This window comes from Girardinichthys multiradiatus, chromosome 7, assembly GCF_021462225.1.
Source record: "Girardinichthys multiradiatus isolate DD_20200921_A chromosome 7, DD_fGirMul_XY1, whole genome shotgun sequence".
In the NCBI taxonomy this organism is placed as follows: Eukaryota; Metazoa; Chordata; class Actinopteri; order Cyprinodontiformes; family Goodeidae; genus Girardinichthys; species Girardinichthys multiradiatus.
In genome coordinates this window covers 27,441,432-27,453,959 of record NC_061800.1, presented here as the reverse complement: position 1 = coordinate 27,453,959, position 12,528 = coordinate 27,441,432, and the positions used below count along the sequence as shown (strand labels likewise).

At 39.4% G+C, this 12,528-nt stretch overlaps 1 protein-coding gene across 2 annotated transcripts in view; it reads right to left on the bottom strand.

Moving 5' to 3' along the window:
* The window catches only part of osbpl6 (oxysterol binding protein-like 6), a 57,919-nt gene that overhangs the window by 43,973 nt on the left and 1,418 nt on the right, over window positions 1-12,528 (bottom strand). For both annotated transcript variants that reach the window (XM_047370987.1, XM_047370988.1), the window contains exon 2: window positions 1,398-1,643. In XM_047370987.1, the coding sequence (XP_047226943.1) occupies window positions 1,398-1,544 (147 nt within the window). In that variant the 5' untranslated portion in view covers window positions 1,545-1,643. The remainder of the gene's footprint in view (window positions 1-1,397; window positions 1,644-12,528) is intronic.

The following is a 12,528-nucleotide window of genomic DNA, read 5'->3' as shown; positions in this document are numbered from 1 at the left end:
TTTTAATCAAAAGGTTGCAGGAAAGAAAAGAATAATGAGCAGGAACGTCTGAATGGGTAACTGTCTGCTTCATCAAGCTGCAGACCTTCAGCTAACCGTCCCAATTTGTCACATCGGCTTCCTTCTTCTGTGCCACATGTTCAGTGGAACACCAAGCCTCAGCCTGTCTCTCATGAAATATTCATCAGCCAGTACCGACGGAAAAGCTGTGATGTCAGAGATTCCAGTATGGGTGTCCTGTTTCTGTGTGGCCACAGTGACACCGCCGCTCGGAGAGGGGAGGAAGGAGAGGGGCTTCAATTGACCTAATGCAGGGGTCAAGTTTGAGCCACTGTTTTGTGAACTGTGACATAAGAGCGCAGCTCGTTTAGTAATTACTGCTCTTACTCTTCTAATTAGCAAAAATCTTGCAAAGGGTTTAACTAATTTTATTTAACCCTTTACAAGAAACAAGTTTGTAAAGCTCAGCTGTTCCTTTTGATAACATCGGAGTTGAGAAAACGAAGACACAGGTTGAGAGATTAAAGGTGTCAATCTTTGTTAGTTGCGTCTTGCTATTTCAGCATGGTGTTGTCTAATGATTAGAGGCAATTCTGGCACATACGACTACCATGTTGGCTACAGTATCCCTGCAGAAATGTCTGCATACCTGCCTTCTTTACTAACGTATTAATTTACTTTAAGTATGTTTCAATCGGTAAAAATTAACCCTGACTGACAGTCATATTTCATCACAATAATTAGTCTTGCAAAAGTAATCATACCCCATAAACTTTTTCAAATTAATTTAATACATTTCAATGCATGTTATATTTTATTGGGATACTAAGTAGAACCACCTTTTTCTGCAATTACAGCTCATCTAGAAACAGACATTTAATTTAAATTACATTTTGGTCTGAAGTTTGGGAGGGCGATTTTTAAACACATGAATACATTTCAATATAAACTCTTTCACCGTATCGCTGGCAGTATGCTTAGGGTCATTTTCCTGCTGTCTCAGGTCTCTTTTATTTAGCTATTCTCACAGGATTGCCCTTTAATTGCCTCCATCCATCTTCCAATCAACTCTGGCCAGCTTCCCTGTCCCTGCTAAAGAAGAAACTCCCCACAGCTTGATGTTCCAATCACCTTTTTTTGGTGGGCAGGTCTCTTCATGGTGATGTGCAATTCATTTTTGGTCTCATCTGAACACTGCGGCTTCTCCACTTCTGAAAGCTACTTGGTTGCACTGGACTTTATGTATGGGTATCAGAGTAAAGGGGGTTGAATAAAAATGCACACTGCACTTTTTAGATTTGCAAAAAAACTTCCACTTCACAATTAAGCACGCTGCAGTCATTCAACTGCAGTTATCTCATGAATCCGTTGCTGTTTGGATGTTAGAAGAGCTTTACCTGCCGGCTGTCTCGCTGGGAGGAAGAAGAGGAGGAGGCGCTCTTCTGAACCGGGGTGGAGGTCTTGTTCACTGGCGTGGAGCACCTCTCCTCAGAGCTCATCGTGCGGCCGTGGGGGCCTCGCTGGTATGGATGGTGCTGAGACATGATGGCCTCCAGTCAGCCCTGCGGAGCTTCCTCAGCACTGGGGCCCACAGATCGGGGACATCCTCTGAGACTTCCACACACTCGCAGCCTGCTGCTTATCTGAAACACAAGGGTCAGGAAGTTATATTACAGCATCCACTCACCCTTCCCGCTGCAATGCAGAGGCGTTTTTTTATAAAAGAGGACAGGCAGTACAGCCAAGAATCAGAGCATCTGAACCCCTCCAACCTTCCTCTAATTCAGCAAGTTGCTGTGAGAAACTGATCCTGAGCTTTGAAGTGTGAGTAAATGGGTAAACTGGCTTTTATCAAGTTTACTGTGAAATTAAGTGTAACTGAGGATTCCTCAGCATATATTACACAGATATTCAACTGATAATTCCTTTTTATTATCAGCCAGTATCACTAATAGTTGTGCTACTTAATAGTTTGGACTATAATCCCTGTTATTCCAGTAAAAAATGTTCATCAGTTCAAAAATAAAGTTTTAGCCCTTGCTAGTTCTAGTAATATTCAACATTCACAGTTCGACCAAAGAATTGCTCATACAGTTATTATTGAAAGGCTAATAGGTTACATTCAGTCTTTTTTTTTACTTTTCTACCTTAATGTTTTTTGCAATTGTGTTTCAACATTATTACCAAAGAGGTAGAGAAAGAATTATTACTTTACACCGTGTTTTATATCGAGGTGGAATTTTGTTATCCAACCTGAACCGTTTATCATTAAGTCTTAATAGACATTAGATTTATTAGTTGCTTTCAATTTTGATGCAGAATTAAACTAAAATATAATGAATTTTAACTCAGATATTAGCTTTTAAGTAATACAGGTTAAAGGTTTTTTTTTCAACCCACTCATTGGTAGCCCTAATTTTACACTTTAGTCACTTTAACCTGTGACTTTAAGACTTTTTTCTGTTTTTAAAAACCTACCCAAGTATGCCGGGTCAAATTCATAAACATTCCTGTCGTATTACATCAACCCAGGACTGGATCATCACCTTTTGACCCAGGACTGGGTAACCAAAATAACCTGAATAGTTATTTTTAGCACATTTCAGATAGTAGGTGTTCAATTCAATTTGGTTTTGAACTACATAAAGAAATATGACACAACGTGGCTTAAAAAAAGATGATCTGAGGATTTAAGATCTGAGATGGAGGTGTGAGATTGAGAGAGAGAGAAAAAAGATTGACATTAGTTTTTTCCTCAGGATTAAGAAATTAAAAAATATAACTAACATTCACTTTTACTTTAAATTTTACAAAAATACAATTTTTCACATTTTCAGGGACTTTCTTCTACAAATCTGGTGGCTCTTTGGATTCTGCAATAGTGCAAGGAGGAACCAAACCAATATAAACTTAACTGCATTAAACAACTCAAGATATCCACCAGAAAAGAAATATTTATCTATTAATCTCAATTGCTTGTATGATAATTAGTCTTAAACTAAAATGTGATGATCGTAAAAGCCCTGATTACATTAGCAAGATGACTACCAGCTCGATGTGTTATTGATGCAAGTGTTAGGACATTCTAAAGGGGTATTAAATCCATAAACCTATAATTAGAATAAAACATTTAAGTGAAGATGCCAAACAAATACAGAAGTTCAACAATGTGCTGTATAGCAGAAGCTTGCCCACAGCTCACAGGCAGCCTACATCGATAACCTTTCCGACCTGTGAGGCTAAATGTGAGGAAATCCTCTAAAATAATTGTGTCAGTTAACTTCAAAACGTCTGCTTGAACACCGGCTCCGATAGCAGCAGGGAGCGCTTGTTTTCATCATTAGTCGTGACACAAGCTGACATCTATAACGCTGCCTGCAGGGCTGCTGTGTAGTTGCCTGAACTCTCTGTAACTCTGCATATATCTATAAATTGACGCACACCTTAACCACGGTTTTGTCTCAGGCTGAAAATATTAATTATGTCACTTTTGGGCTTCAATTTAGATAAATATCACACCATTTCTGTCACTGAATAACCCTGACATGATTACATCTTCAGAAATAAATATCTCATGTGGTGCTGGCATTAGACTGGCCTTATCTACTGCATATTATAATTAATGCTCAAATATTTGTGCATTTTGTTGCAACATGAAGCCAGAGACATATTTCTATGTGCTACCACAGAGAATAATGTTCAACTCCAACAACCACAAGCAGCGATGTGTCTTGTCGTAAATAGCCTGGGTTCATCCTGTGGATGGATTCTGGTGAACACGCTTCAGAGCGTCTTGTGGTTTAACTGCAGGATGTTTTGGTTAGGCACTCCCATGTGTAAGGAAACTCTCCTGAGTCCGCTCAGCAGCACTGAGCATGCTCAGACACAGCTGTGCAGCTTTCACACGCACTATAATCTATAATTCAGATCCTTCGACAGCGTCATCATCCCTGCTCTGCCTTGTCCTAAGCCAACCAGGGTGTAAGCTACTGTAAGAAAAGGTGCTAAGTCCGTCCGCACAGTGTGCTGCACTCAGCCTATTTAACACATCCGCTCTCCTTGACCTAGTAAGAAGCAGAAGTGGCGTGTGCTTTCAATGTAAATTTCACTATACTAATACATTATTGATCACAGAGAGCGCAAGCTATAGTATGCTGGCAAAAACCGTGAGTATTGTTGGAAAATATGTATTCACAGTGAAGTTGTAGCCACACATATTTCAGGATGTGAAAAACAAAACTGGATGTGAAGTGACTGCAAGCAATAGTGAAGTGAAAACTGAGAAAATCAATCAGACTGTTTTGTTTCCACTTTAGTTTTTCACTTTTACAGAATGTTTCTAGTTTCTGGACCAAAGACACTGGGAGCTCGCTTTGTGATAATAAACTAAAACAGCTACAAAACAATAAAAAATAGAAATTGTAAAGTTGAAATGCCTGCCTAAGGTATTATTTGATTGGGATTTTATGTGATAAACTAACACAAATTAGTGCATAAACGAGCAGTGAAAAAAAGAGGTATCCTGTTTTCAAAGCGTTCTACACATTGTGACCAACTCCAGCTGAATACTGTTATATTGATCACCTTTGGACTTCCTCAGTTATTTAAAGTCTGACTACCAACTAGCCTGCCTTTGCTCTCCTCCATAGCTATGCACTACATATACAGAATCTCACATAAGTGAGTACACCCCTCAGATTTTATAAATATTTTATTATATCTTTTCATGGGACAACACTAAAGATATGACTCTTTGATACAATGCCAAGCAGTCAGCGTACAGCTTGTACAACTCAACACAGCCAAATAATGTCTAAACCACCAACAAAAGTGAGTACACCCCTAAAAATGTCCACATTGGGCCCAATTAGCCATTTTACCTCCCTGGTGTCATGTGACCCGTTAGTGTTACACGGTCTCAGGTGTGAATGAGGAGCAGGTGAGTTAAATTTGGTATTATTGCTCTCACACTCTCTCATTCTGGTCACTGGAAGCTCAACATGGCATCTCATGGCAAAGAACTCTCTGAGAATCTGAAAAGAATAACTGTTCCTCTACGATTTCTTCTAAGATTTCCTCGGCTATAAGAAGACTGTCAACACCCTGAAACTGAGCTGCAGCACAGTGACCAAGACCATACAACGGTTTATCAGGGCAGGTTCCTCTCAGAACAGGTTTCGCCATGGTCGACCAAAGAAGTGGAGTTCCCGTGCTCAGTGTCAAATCGAATTCTTTCTCACTTCTTTGTATTCTTCTACAGCAAAAATAAAAGTTCTTACAAGGCACTGTACTTTGAGCCAATGTCTGATTTAGCTTCAAAAAGATATTAGATTTTATTCACTGTAAATAGAAACATCTTAAGTCCATGCAAACAAAATAAACCCTCCATCCAGATCCATCCTTTGAACGTTCTCGCGGTACCGAGAAGCGTCCGATCAGGACTGTATGAGTCATAAGCTTATTGCTCTAAATCCAGTCATCATGGATGTGGTCCATTCAGAAGGAAGACAGGGCAGGTTACATGAGTCAGCTCCAAAACATTTAGCGGAAACTTCAACTGATCTTTGCAAATTCTTTTAGATGTCTGTGTAATTTTAATGTACTAAGACATTTTACATTGTTCTGAACAAGAAAAAGGCTTTCGAACTAGTAGTGCTTTGACTTGCTTTACATTGATTTTTGCCATTTTTAAATGCTGTGTCGAGCTGTCATTTACTGCATTTATTGCCACTGTTACGTCTCCGGTCAATATTTATTTTGCATGATGATGGATGAGCATCTGCTTGCTGCAAGAGATGTGTCCCCTGTGTGAATAATAACAACCGAACAGGAGTAAACGGTGTGCAGACCTCAATAAAAATGAGCAGTATACTCTTTTAGGCACTCCAAAAAAGGCCTGTGTATAAAAGACAAAAACTGTATGAGTTGAATCTAGAAAGGCTGTCAGCCAGCAACATCCAGTCAGTTTACGGCTTAAACTCGTTCTGGTTAATGATGCAAATTATTCACTGTGGTGTTTAAGATCATGTTACACCGAGAAGATACTTCAGTTGTGTAAAGCGACAGTAGCAATAGCATGCAACAGAATGGAGTACTGATCCATTCTGTTTGCATTTTCGTGGCAACCAAAAGTAATAGAAATAACAATAAGACTTTATAGAAACGTAAAAGGCTTAAGACACAAAAGAAACTAATCTTCGACCTCCAGATATGAGCATCTATGTAAGTTTCAGTCATCCCAAGGTCTGATTGGGCTTAAATTTAATCTAACAACTTAATGTAATGTAGCTGCTTCTTGCTAAGGAAGCAGGATGGATATGATAATTACTTAACTGTTGTTAACAGTGTTTATCTGTGTGCTCGCCCCTGTGTTAGTGGAGCAAGACTTCCTGGGAGAGAGTGGCAAAATGAAGTGTTTTAAAACAAATGAGTCATCTTGCAAAAGCAGTTGTGTAATATGTCGAAAGAGCCAAATAAGCATAAAGGCAGGCCATACATAAAGGAAAAGGAAAAAACATTGACTGGCGATCTGATGTGGTGGATTGGGGGTCTTAATACCTTTTGCCTGCTATTAAACAATTTGTTTATTTCTGATCTTAGCAATATGTCCCTTATTCAGTCACCAGAGGTAGAGCTACTCAAACACCTTTTTAGATTTCGTAACTGACATAACAGTCAGCAATATTTAAGCCAGCTAAAGATGGGTTATTCTTTGGAAAATTTATATTCCACCCCCTCAGAACAAAACCAGAATCGTAGAATAAAGGCCAAGCAGCAGATATGGGGGGAAAAAAGTCCTTTGAGATGGTTTTCCACTCATTTGCAACATGTCTCTTTGTTACACAGTTAGGTAATTTGCAAGGAGCACCGGGTGATTAGTTGAATTATCTGAGTTAACCTATAATTGAGATTCGCTTGTTATTTGAAATGTTTGACTCTGTCATCAATTTCACAATATGGGTTAGGCGTACCTAATTAGGTATATCTGAGTGTGTTTTCTGCATCCATAAAGAAATATTTATGTAATTAAAGTCCTGTCGCGATTGTGAAGTACAGCTGACACAAAATATTTACATACACCGTATACAAATTTGCGATGCAACAATATGGGAATTTGGGCCGATTTCAATATCCGATATTCATATGGCTGTTATGGCCGATAACTGATAATTAGTGGTATTATATACATTGCTTCTCTGCTTCAGTTTAACATCCCATGATCCTGCACTGCATCACCATCACCGTCACATGTCCAAACCAACACCCTCCCTGGTTGTTAATATTGGCCCAGCTCTTCTTAAGGGGCCGATATTTAAAAAACGGACTAACATTGGCCGAGACCGATGTTAATGACGATATATCTCTAATAACAACACATATATTACCATTTTGTTTTATCACTGTCTGGCATAAATCAAACTAATGTTGTCCTGTTTTAGGTCAGTTAGGATTACCCAAAAACACTGTATTCCCTAAATACTAGAATAATGAGCGAGAAAGTTTTACAGATCATTTTTTATCAAGGATTGAATCCTAAAGGCAGAACCCTACATTTTTCAGTGGTGCTGAACTGTTACTCTTTGGTTCTAACATTTCATGCTACAACAAACTAGGCTGCAGATACAGGAAAAGTAAATAATGAATCAAATTCATATAATGATGAAATTAGATAGTTTGACCAGTATGACACAGACATCAGGGTCTGCACCAGTGAAATAAAGTTAGACAGACTGTTGCATTTCTGCTATCTCCACAGTTGCCCCTCGCTGAATGTTCAATGTGAAGGAAGGTTATTGGTAAAGGAGGAAAACAGTAAAAAGTTCACTTAAGAGATAAAAAGATGTACTATCATCAGTTTTAGTGTGGATCCAGCCCAGCAATGCAGGCAAAGCTATAAAATTTATAAACAATTAAACAAATGATTTTAGATGTGACATATTTCGCCATTATTATATCGTACATCTGCTGCTTGTTAATTGCAGCATGAACCCTGATGACATTACACATTACCATCACGTAATACTCTCTGTAACTGGAGTAGAATGACGATTCATCCTTCTGTTTTCACCACATACAAAAGACACAACCTCGCAGTATTGACCAGAGCTCTAAAGTGAAACAAGTTTGCTGATCCCACACTCTGTTGCATAATTAAAGTCAGCCAACAAAAGCAGCCTCGTGTCCTTATATTATATTACAGGGTCTTAAAGGACAAGCCCTGTCTGAATTTACAACTAGCTAATAATGCAAATCAATTGATTCTGACCTTTTACCTAAATGTACGATATTACACTTAATGGATGTAGATCTTGGGTGACATTTGCAAGCAGTCAGCAGCGCATCTCTTTAAACTAGGCTTCCTATTTTTTTTTAAAACAGCGCCAGCTGGACAGAGCCAGTTTGTCCCAGGCTGCACACATTACATCATCAAGGTAGAGCTAAGCATAACACATTGAAAGGCTTTTAAAGTTCTGCAACATTTGTTCCTATAATACAAACTATAAAAAAAAGTGTTCAGACTTTATTTAAACAATGATGTTAATGATTTTAGGTTTATGCATTTTATAGTGCAGGATGTCTTATAAAACTCTTCATACTTCTCAATTTTCCACAATAGGGTAAAGAGTAAAAAACTAGATCAAATTGGACTACCTCACTTAGATGTTAATTAAATGCACGAGACTTGGCTTGGATTACTTACATTTCCTCAATTCTACATAAAGCAGGTACAAGAAGGAGCTATCTGTCATTCTATGTTTCATATTGCGTCATTTTGTGGTAAGGAGGTAATTGACTAAAGGTGGTAACAAAAGTCATTTTGTTACCACCTTTAGCTCTATGAGGCAGAGCTGAAGAAACTGCCCCTAACCTGATTGTTGCTGTGCACTGCCAGTCAGCTGGCCGAAAGACAACTACTACTTGCCGAAAAGACCAATTCGGCACTGGGGAAATATGTAAGATTGTGAAAAAACACAGATAGTCAAGGCATGGAAATTAAAGGAGCATGACCTATCTCCTATATTTAGGTAACATTGTTTTAAAACGACAGGTGGGAAAATACAAAGTTGTTGGCAAGCTGTTTAATTTTAAATGCCCCCTGTTACAACGTAGCATTTTTACAGGTCATCACAATTTGAGACTAATACTGGCCCATGCCCATAGCCTTAAGCAGGGGTTCCCAAACTTTTCAACCTGATTGCCAACCCCCTAAAAATACATATAATTTTTACAAATAAAATAAAATATAGAGTGAAATAATTATATGTAGTTTTAAATCTATTTATTATTTTTTAAATGTAATTTGATTATTTAATTTCATCATATGTTATTTAATGGAACATTCACATTTATTTATTTCATGATAAATTCATCAATTTAATTTGTCCCTTTTGGACTTTCACACACCAAATCATCTCGCAACCCCCATCTTGGTGTCTCACGACCCTCCGGGGGGTCCTGACCCAAACTTTGTGAACCCCTGGCCTAAAGCAACATATGGTTATGCAACTGCAATAATTAATATCTACCAGAGCAGGGGGGCGCTTAGGTCAAATTTATTTTGATCGGGGCTCATAATCTGTCACATTTATTTAGAGCTGCACGCTACTGGGAAACATGCAATTGTGATATTATCGTAGGCGATTGATAGGCTAGTGATAATCCAGGTTTTTGTTTTCCATCATCATAATATCATGATATCTGCGCCACTCGCTGTGAGGTTCAACATCTCAATCACTAAAAACAATTTCAGGTGCATAAGATGGGCATCAAGAGCACTGAAAGCTCACCCAGCTGGCAAAACATATTATTGTCAAGCAGATTGTGAACGCTTGGCATTTTTAAATATAATATCCACCCACAAAAGCTTCCCAGCAGTCCTTTGCAAAGGCAATATCGAAAACATTGATATTGCGATTTCATATTAATGCAGGTCTGTATTTAATAAAAGCCGACTGGCTCAGTATCAGAACCCCCAATTATACAAACTAGGTGAAATATATGGGTGATACGGACTTAAAGTTTTATCACGATCATTTAAGGCATTTATTCCGATACCGATAAAAGTGATGATAAAATGTTTTTTAAAATTAATATCATCTTTTGGCAATACATGTGTCACTGCATACGGTCAGAGCCCAACAAACACAAACAGTGCTCTAAAAATATAACTTACCCACAGTGCCAGTTGCAAGCAGCAGTGCAATTGTACTGCTAAGCAGCGTGTAATAATTTCATTTCCTCATATTTTCAACTACAGGGGTTGGACAATGAAACTGAAACACCTGGTTTTAGACCGCAATAATTTCTTAGTATGGTGTAGGGCCTCCTTTTGCGGCCAATACAGCGTCTATTCGTCTTGGGAATGACGTATACAAGTCCTGCACAGTGGTCAGAGGGATTTTAAGCCATTCTTCTTGCAGGATAGTGGCCAGGTCACTACGTGATACTGGTGGAGGAAAACGTTTCCTGACTCGCTACTCCAAAACACCCCAAAGTGGCTCAATAATATTTAGATCTGGTGACTGTGCAGGACATGGGAGATGTTCAACTTCACTTTCATGTTCATCAAACCAATCTTTCACCAGTCTTGCTGTGTGTATTGGTGCATTGTCATCCTGATACACGGCAGCTTCAGGATACAATGTTTGAACCATTGGATGCACATGGTCCTCAAGAATGGTTCGGTAGTCCTTGGCAGTGACGCGCTCATCTAGCACAAGTATTGGGCCAAGGGAATGCCATGATATGGCAGCCCAAACCATCACTGATCCACCCCCATGCTTCACTCTGGGCATGCAACAGTCTGGGTGGTACGCTTCTTTGGGGCTTCTCCACACCGTAACTCTCCTGGATGTGGGGAAAACAGTAAAGGTGGACTCATCAGAGAACAATACATGTTTCACATTGTCCACAGCCCAAGATTTGCGCTCCTTGCACCATTGAAACCGACGTTTGGCATTGGCATGAGTGACCAAAGGTTTGGCTATAGCAGCCCGGCCGTGTATATTGACCCTGTGGAGCTCCCGACGGACAGTTCTGGTGGAAACAGGAGAGTTGAGGTGCACATTTAATTCTGCCGTGATTTGGGCAGCTGTGGTTTTATGTTTTTTGGATACAATCCGGGTTAGCACCCGAACATCCCTTTCAGACAGCTTCCTCTTGCGTCCACAGTTAATCCTGTTGGATGTGGTTCGTCCTTCTTGGTGGTATGCTGACATTACCCTGGATACCGTGGCTCTTGATACATCACAAAGACTTGCTGTCTTGGTCACAGATGCACCAGCAAGACGTGCACCAACAATTTGTCCTCTTTTGAACTCTGGTATGTCACCCATAATGTTGTGTGCATTTCAATATTTTGAGCAAAACTGTGCTCTTACCCTGCTAATTGAACCTTCACACTCTGCTCTTACTGGTGCAATGTGCAATCAATGAAGACTGGCTACCAGGCTGGTCCAATTTAGCCATGACACCTCCCACACTAAAATGACAGATGTTTCAGTTTCATTGTCCAACCCTTGTATATTTGGATTTACTGATGCTCTCATGTAACCAACAGCAGAAAAACAAACATTGGTTGTGGGGGGCCTCCCAATCATGAGTTTCTTATTATCACCATAAATTGCAATTGTTATCACAATATTGTATTTTTCCAGTGATATTATAGTTGCTCATCCCTAAAACTGACCCAGAGCCAACAGTCATCTAAAACGTAATTTGGAACTATGATAGGGCAGGTTGAGACCACTGTTGCAACATCTCTGCCTTCATAAATTTCCAGCTGTGTTGAGGTCTGGTGACTGAAGACCACAGCATGTGATTCACACAAGTTTCCTACATGTCATACTATGCATTAACCAACTTTTTCTGTTTCAATTGGGTTATTGTTGTTCCTCGAAAATCCCATCAGTTAAACCTTTCACGTTTGCATTGATTTGCAGCAAATGCTTCATATGAAGGGGCCAGGTGAAATAACGCTAGCTCACAAATCTTTTTTCTTGGGTCACTTGTCCGTAAAACGTATCATGACCTCTGTAGTAAAAAACAAAGCAGAGACCAATTCACATTAATAACATTTTGGAGGTGTGAGTCACCAAACTGAAATACCCTACACTAATTTACTCGTGGATGTTGTTCTCAAATGAGTGCCAATTTATTTATAAAATAGCACAAACAGGTAGGTATGGTTGCAGGTAACGTGTTCCATGGTTTTATTAAAAAAGTTACAGTTTCAAAATGGCTGAAATTACCCGTCATACTGATCCTATGTTTTAAAGCCCTTGAAGGTGATGCCAGAGCTGCACACTGTTGGTCAGCTGGCTGAAAGAAGGCTCCTGCATTTATCCCTCACTTACAAGAAAAACACATCTGGCTGATTGGGAAATATTTCCAGTCACAAATAACACGGAGAGCCATGACCTGGAAACAGACAGAGCACCACCCAGTGCAGTTAACTGTTAAGAAGATGACAGCGGGCACTGTGCGGCTAATTTACCAGCTAATGACCTCTTGTTATGTTTGTGTTAC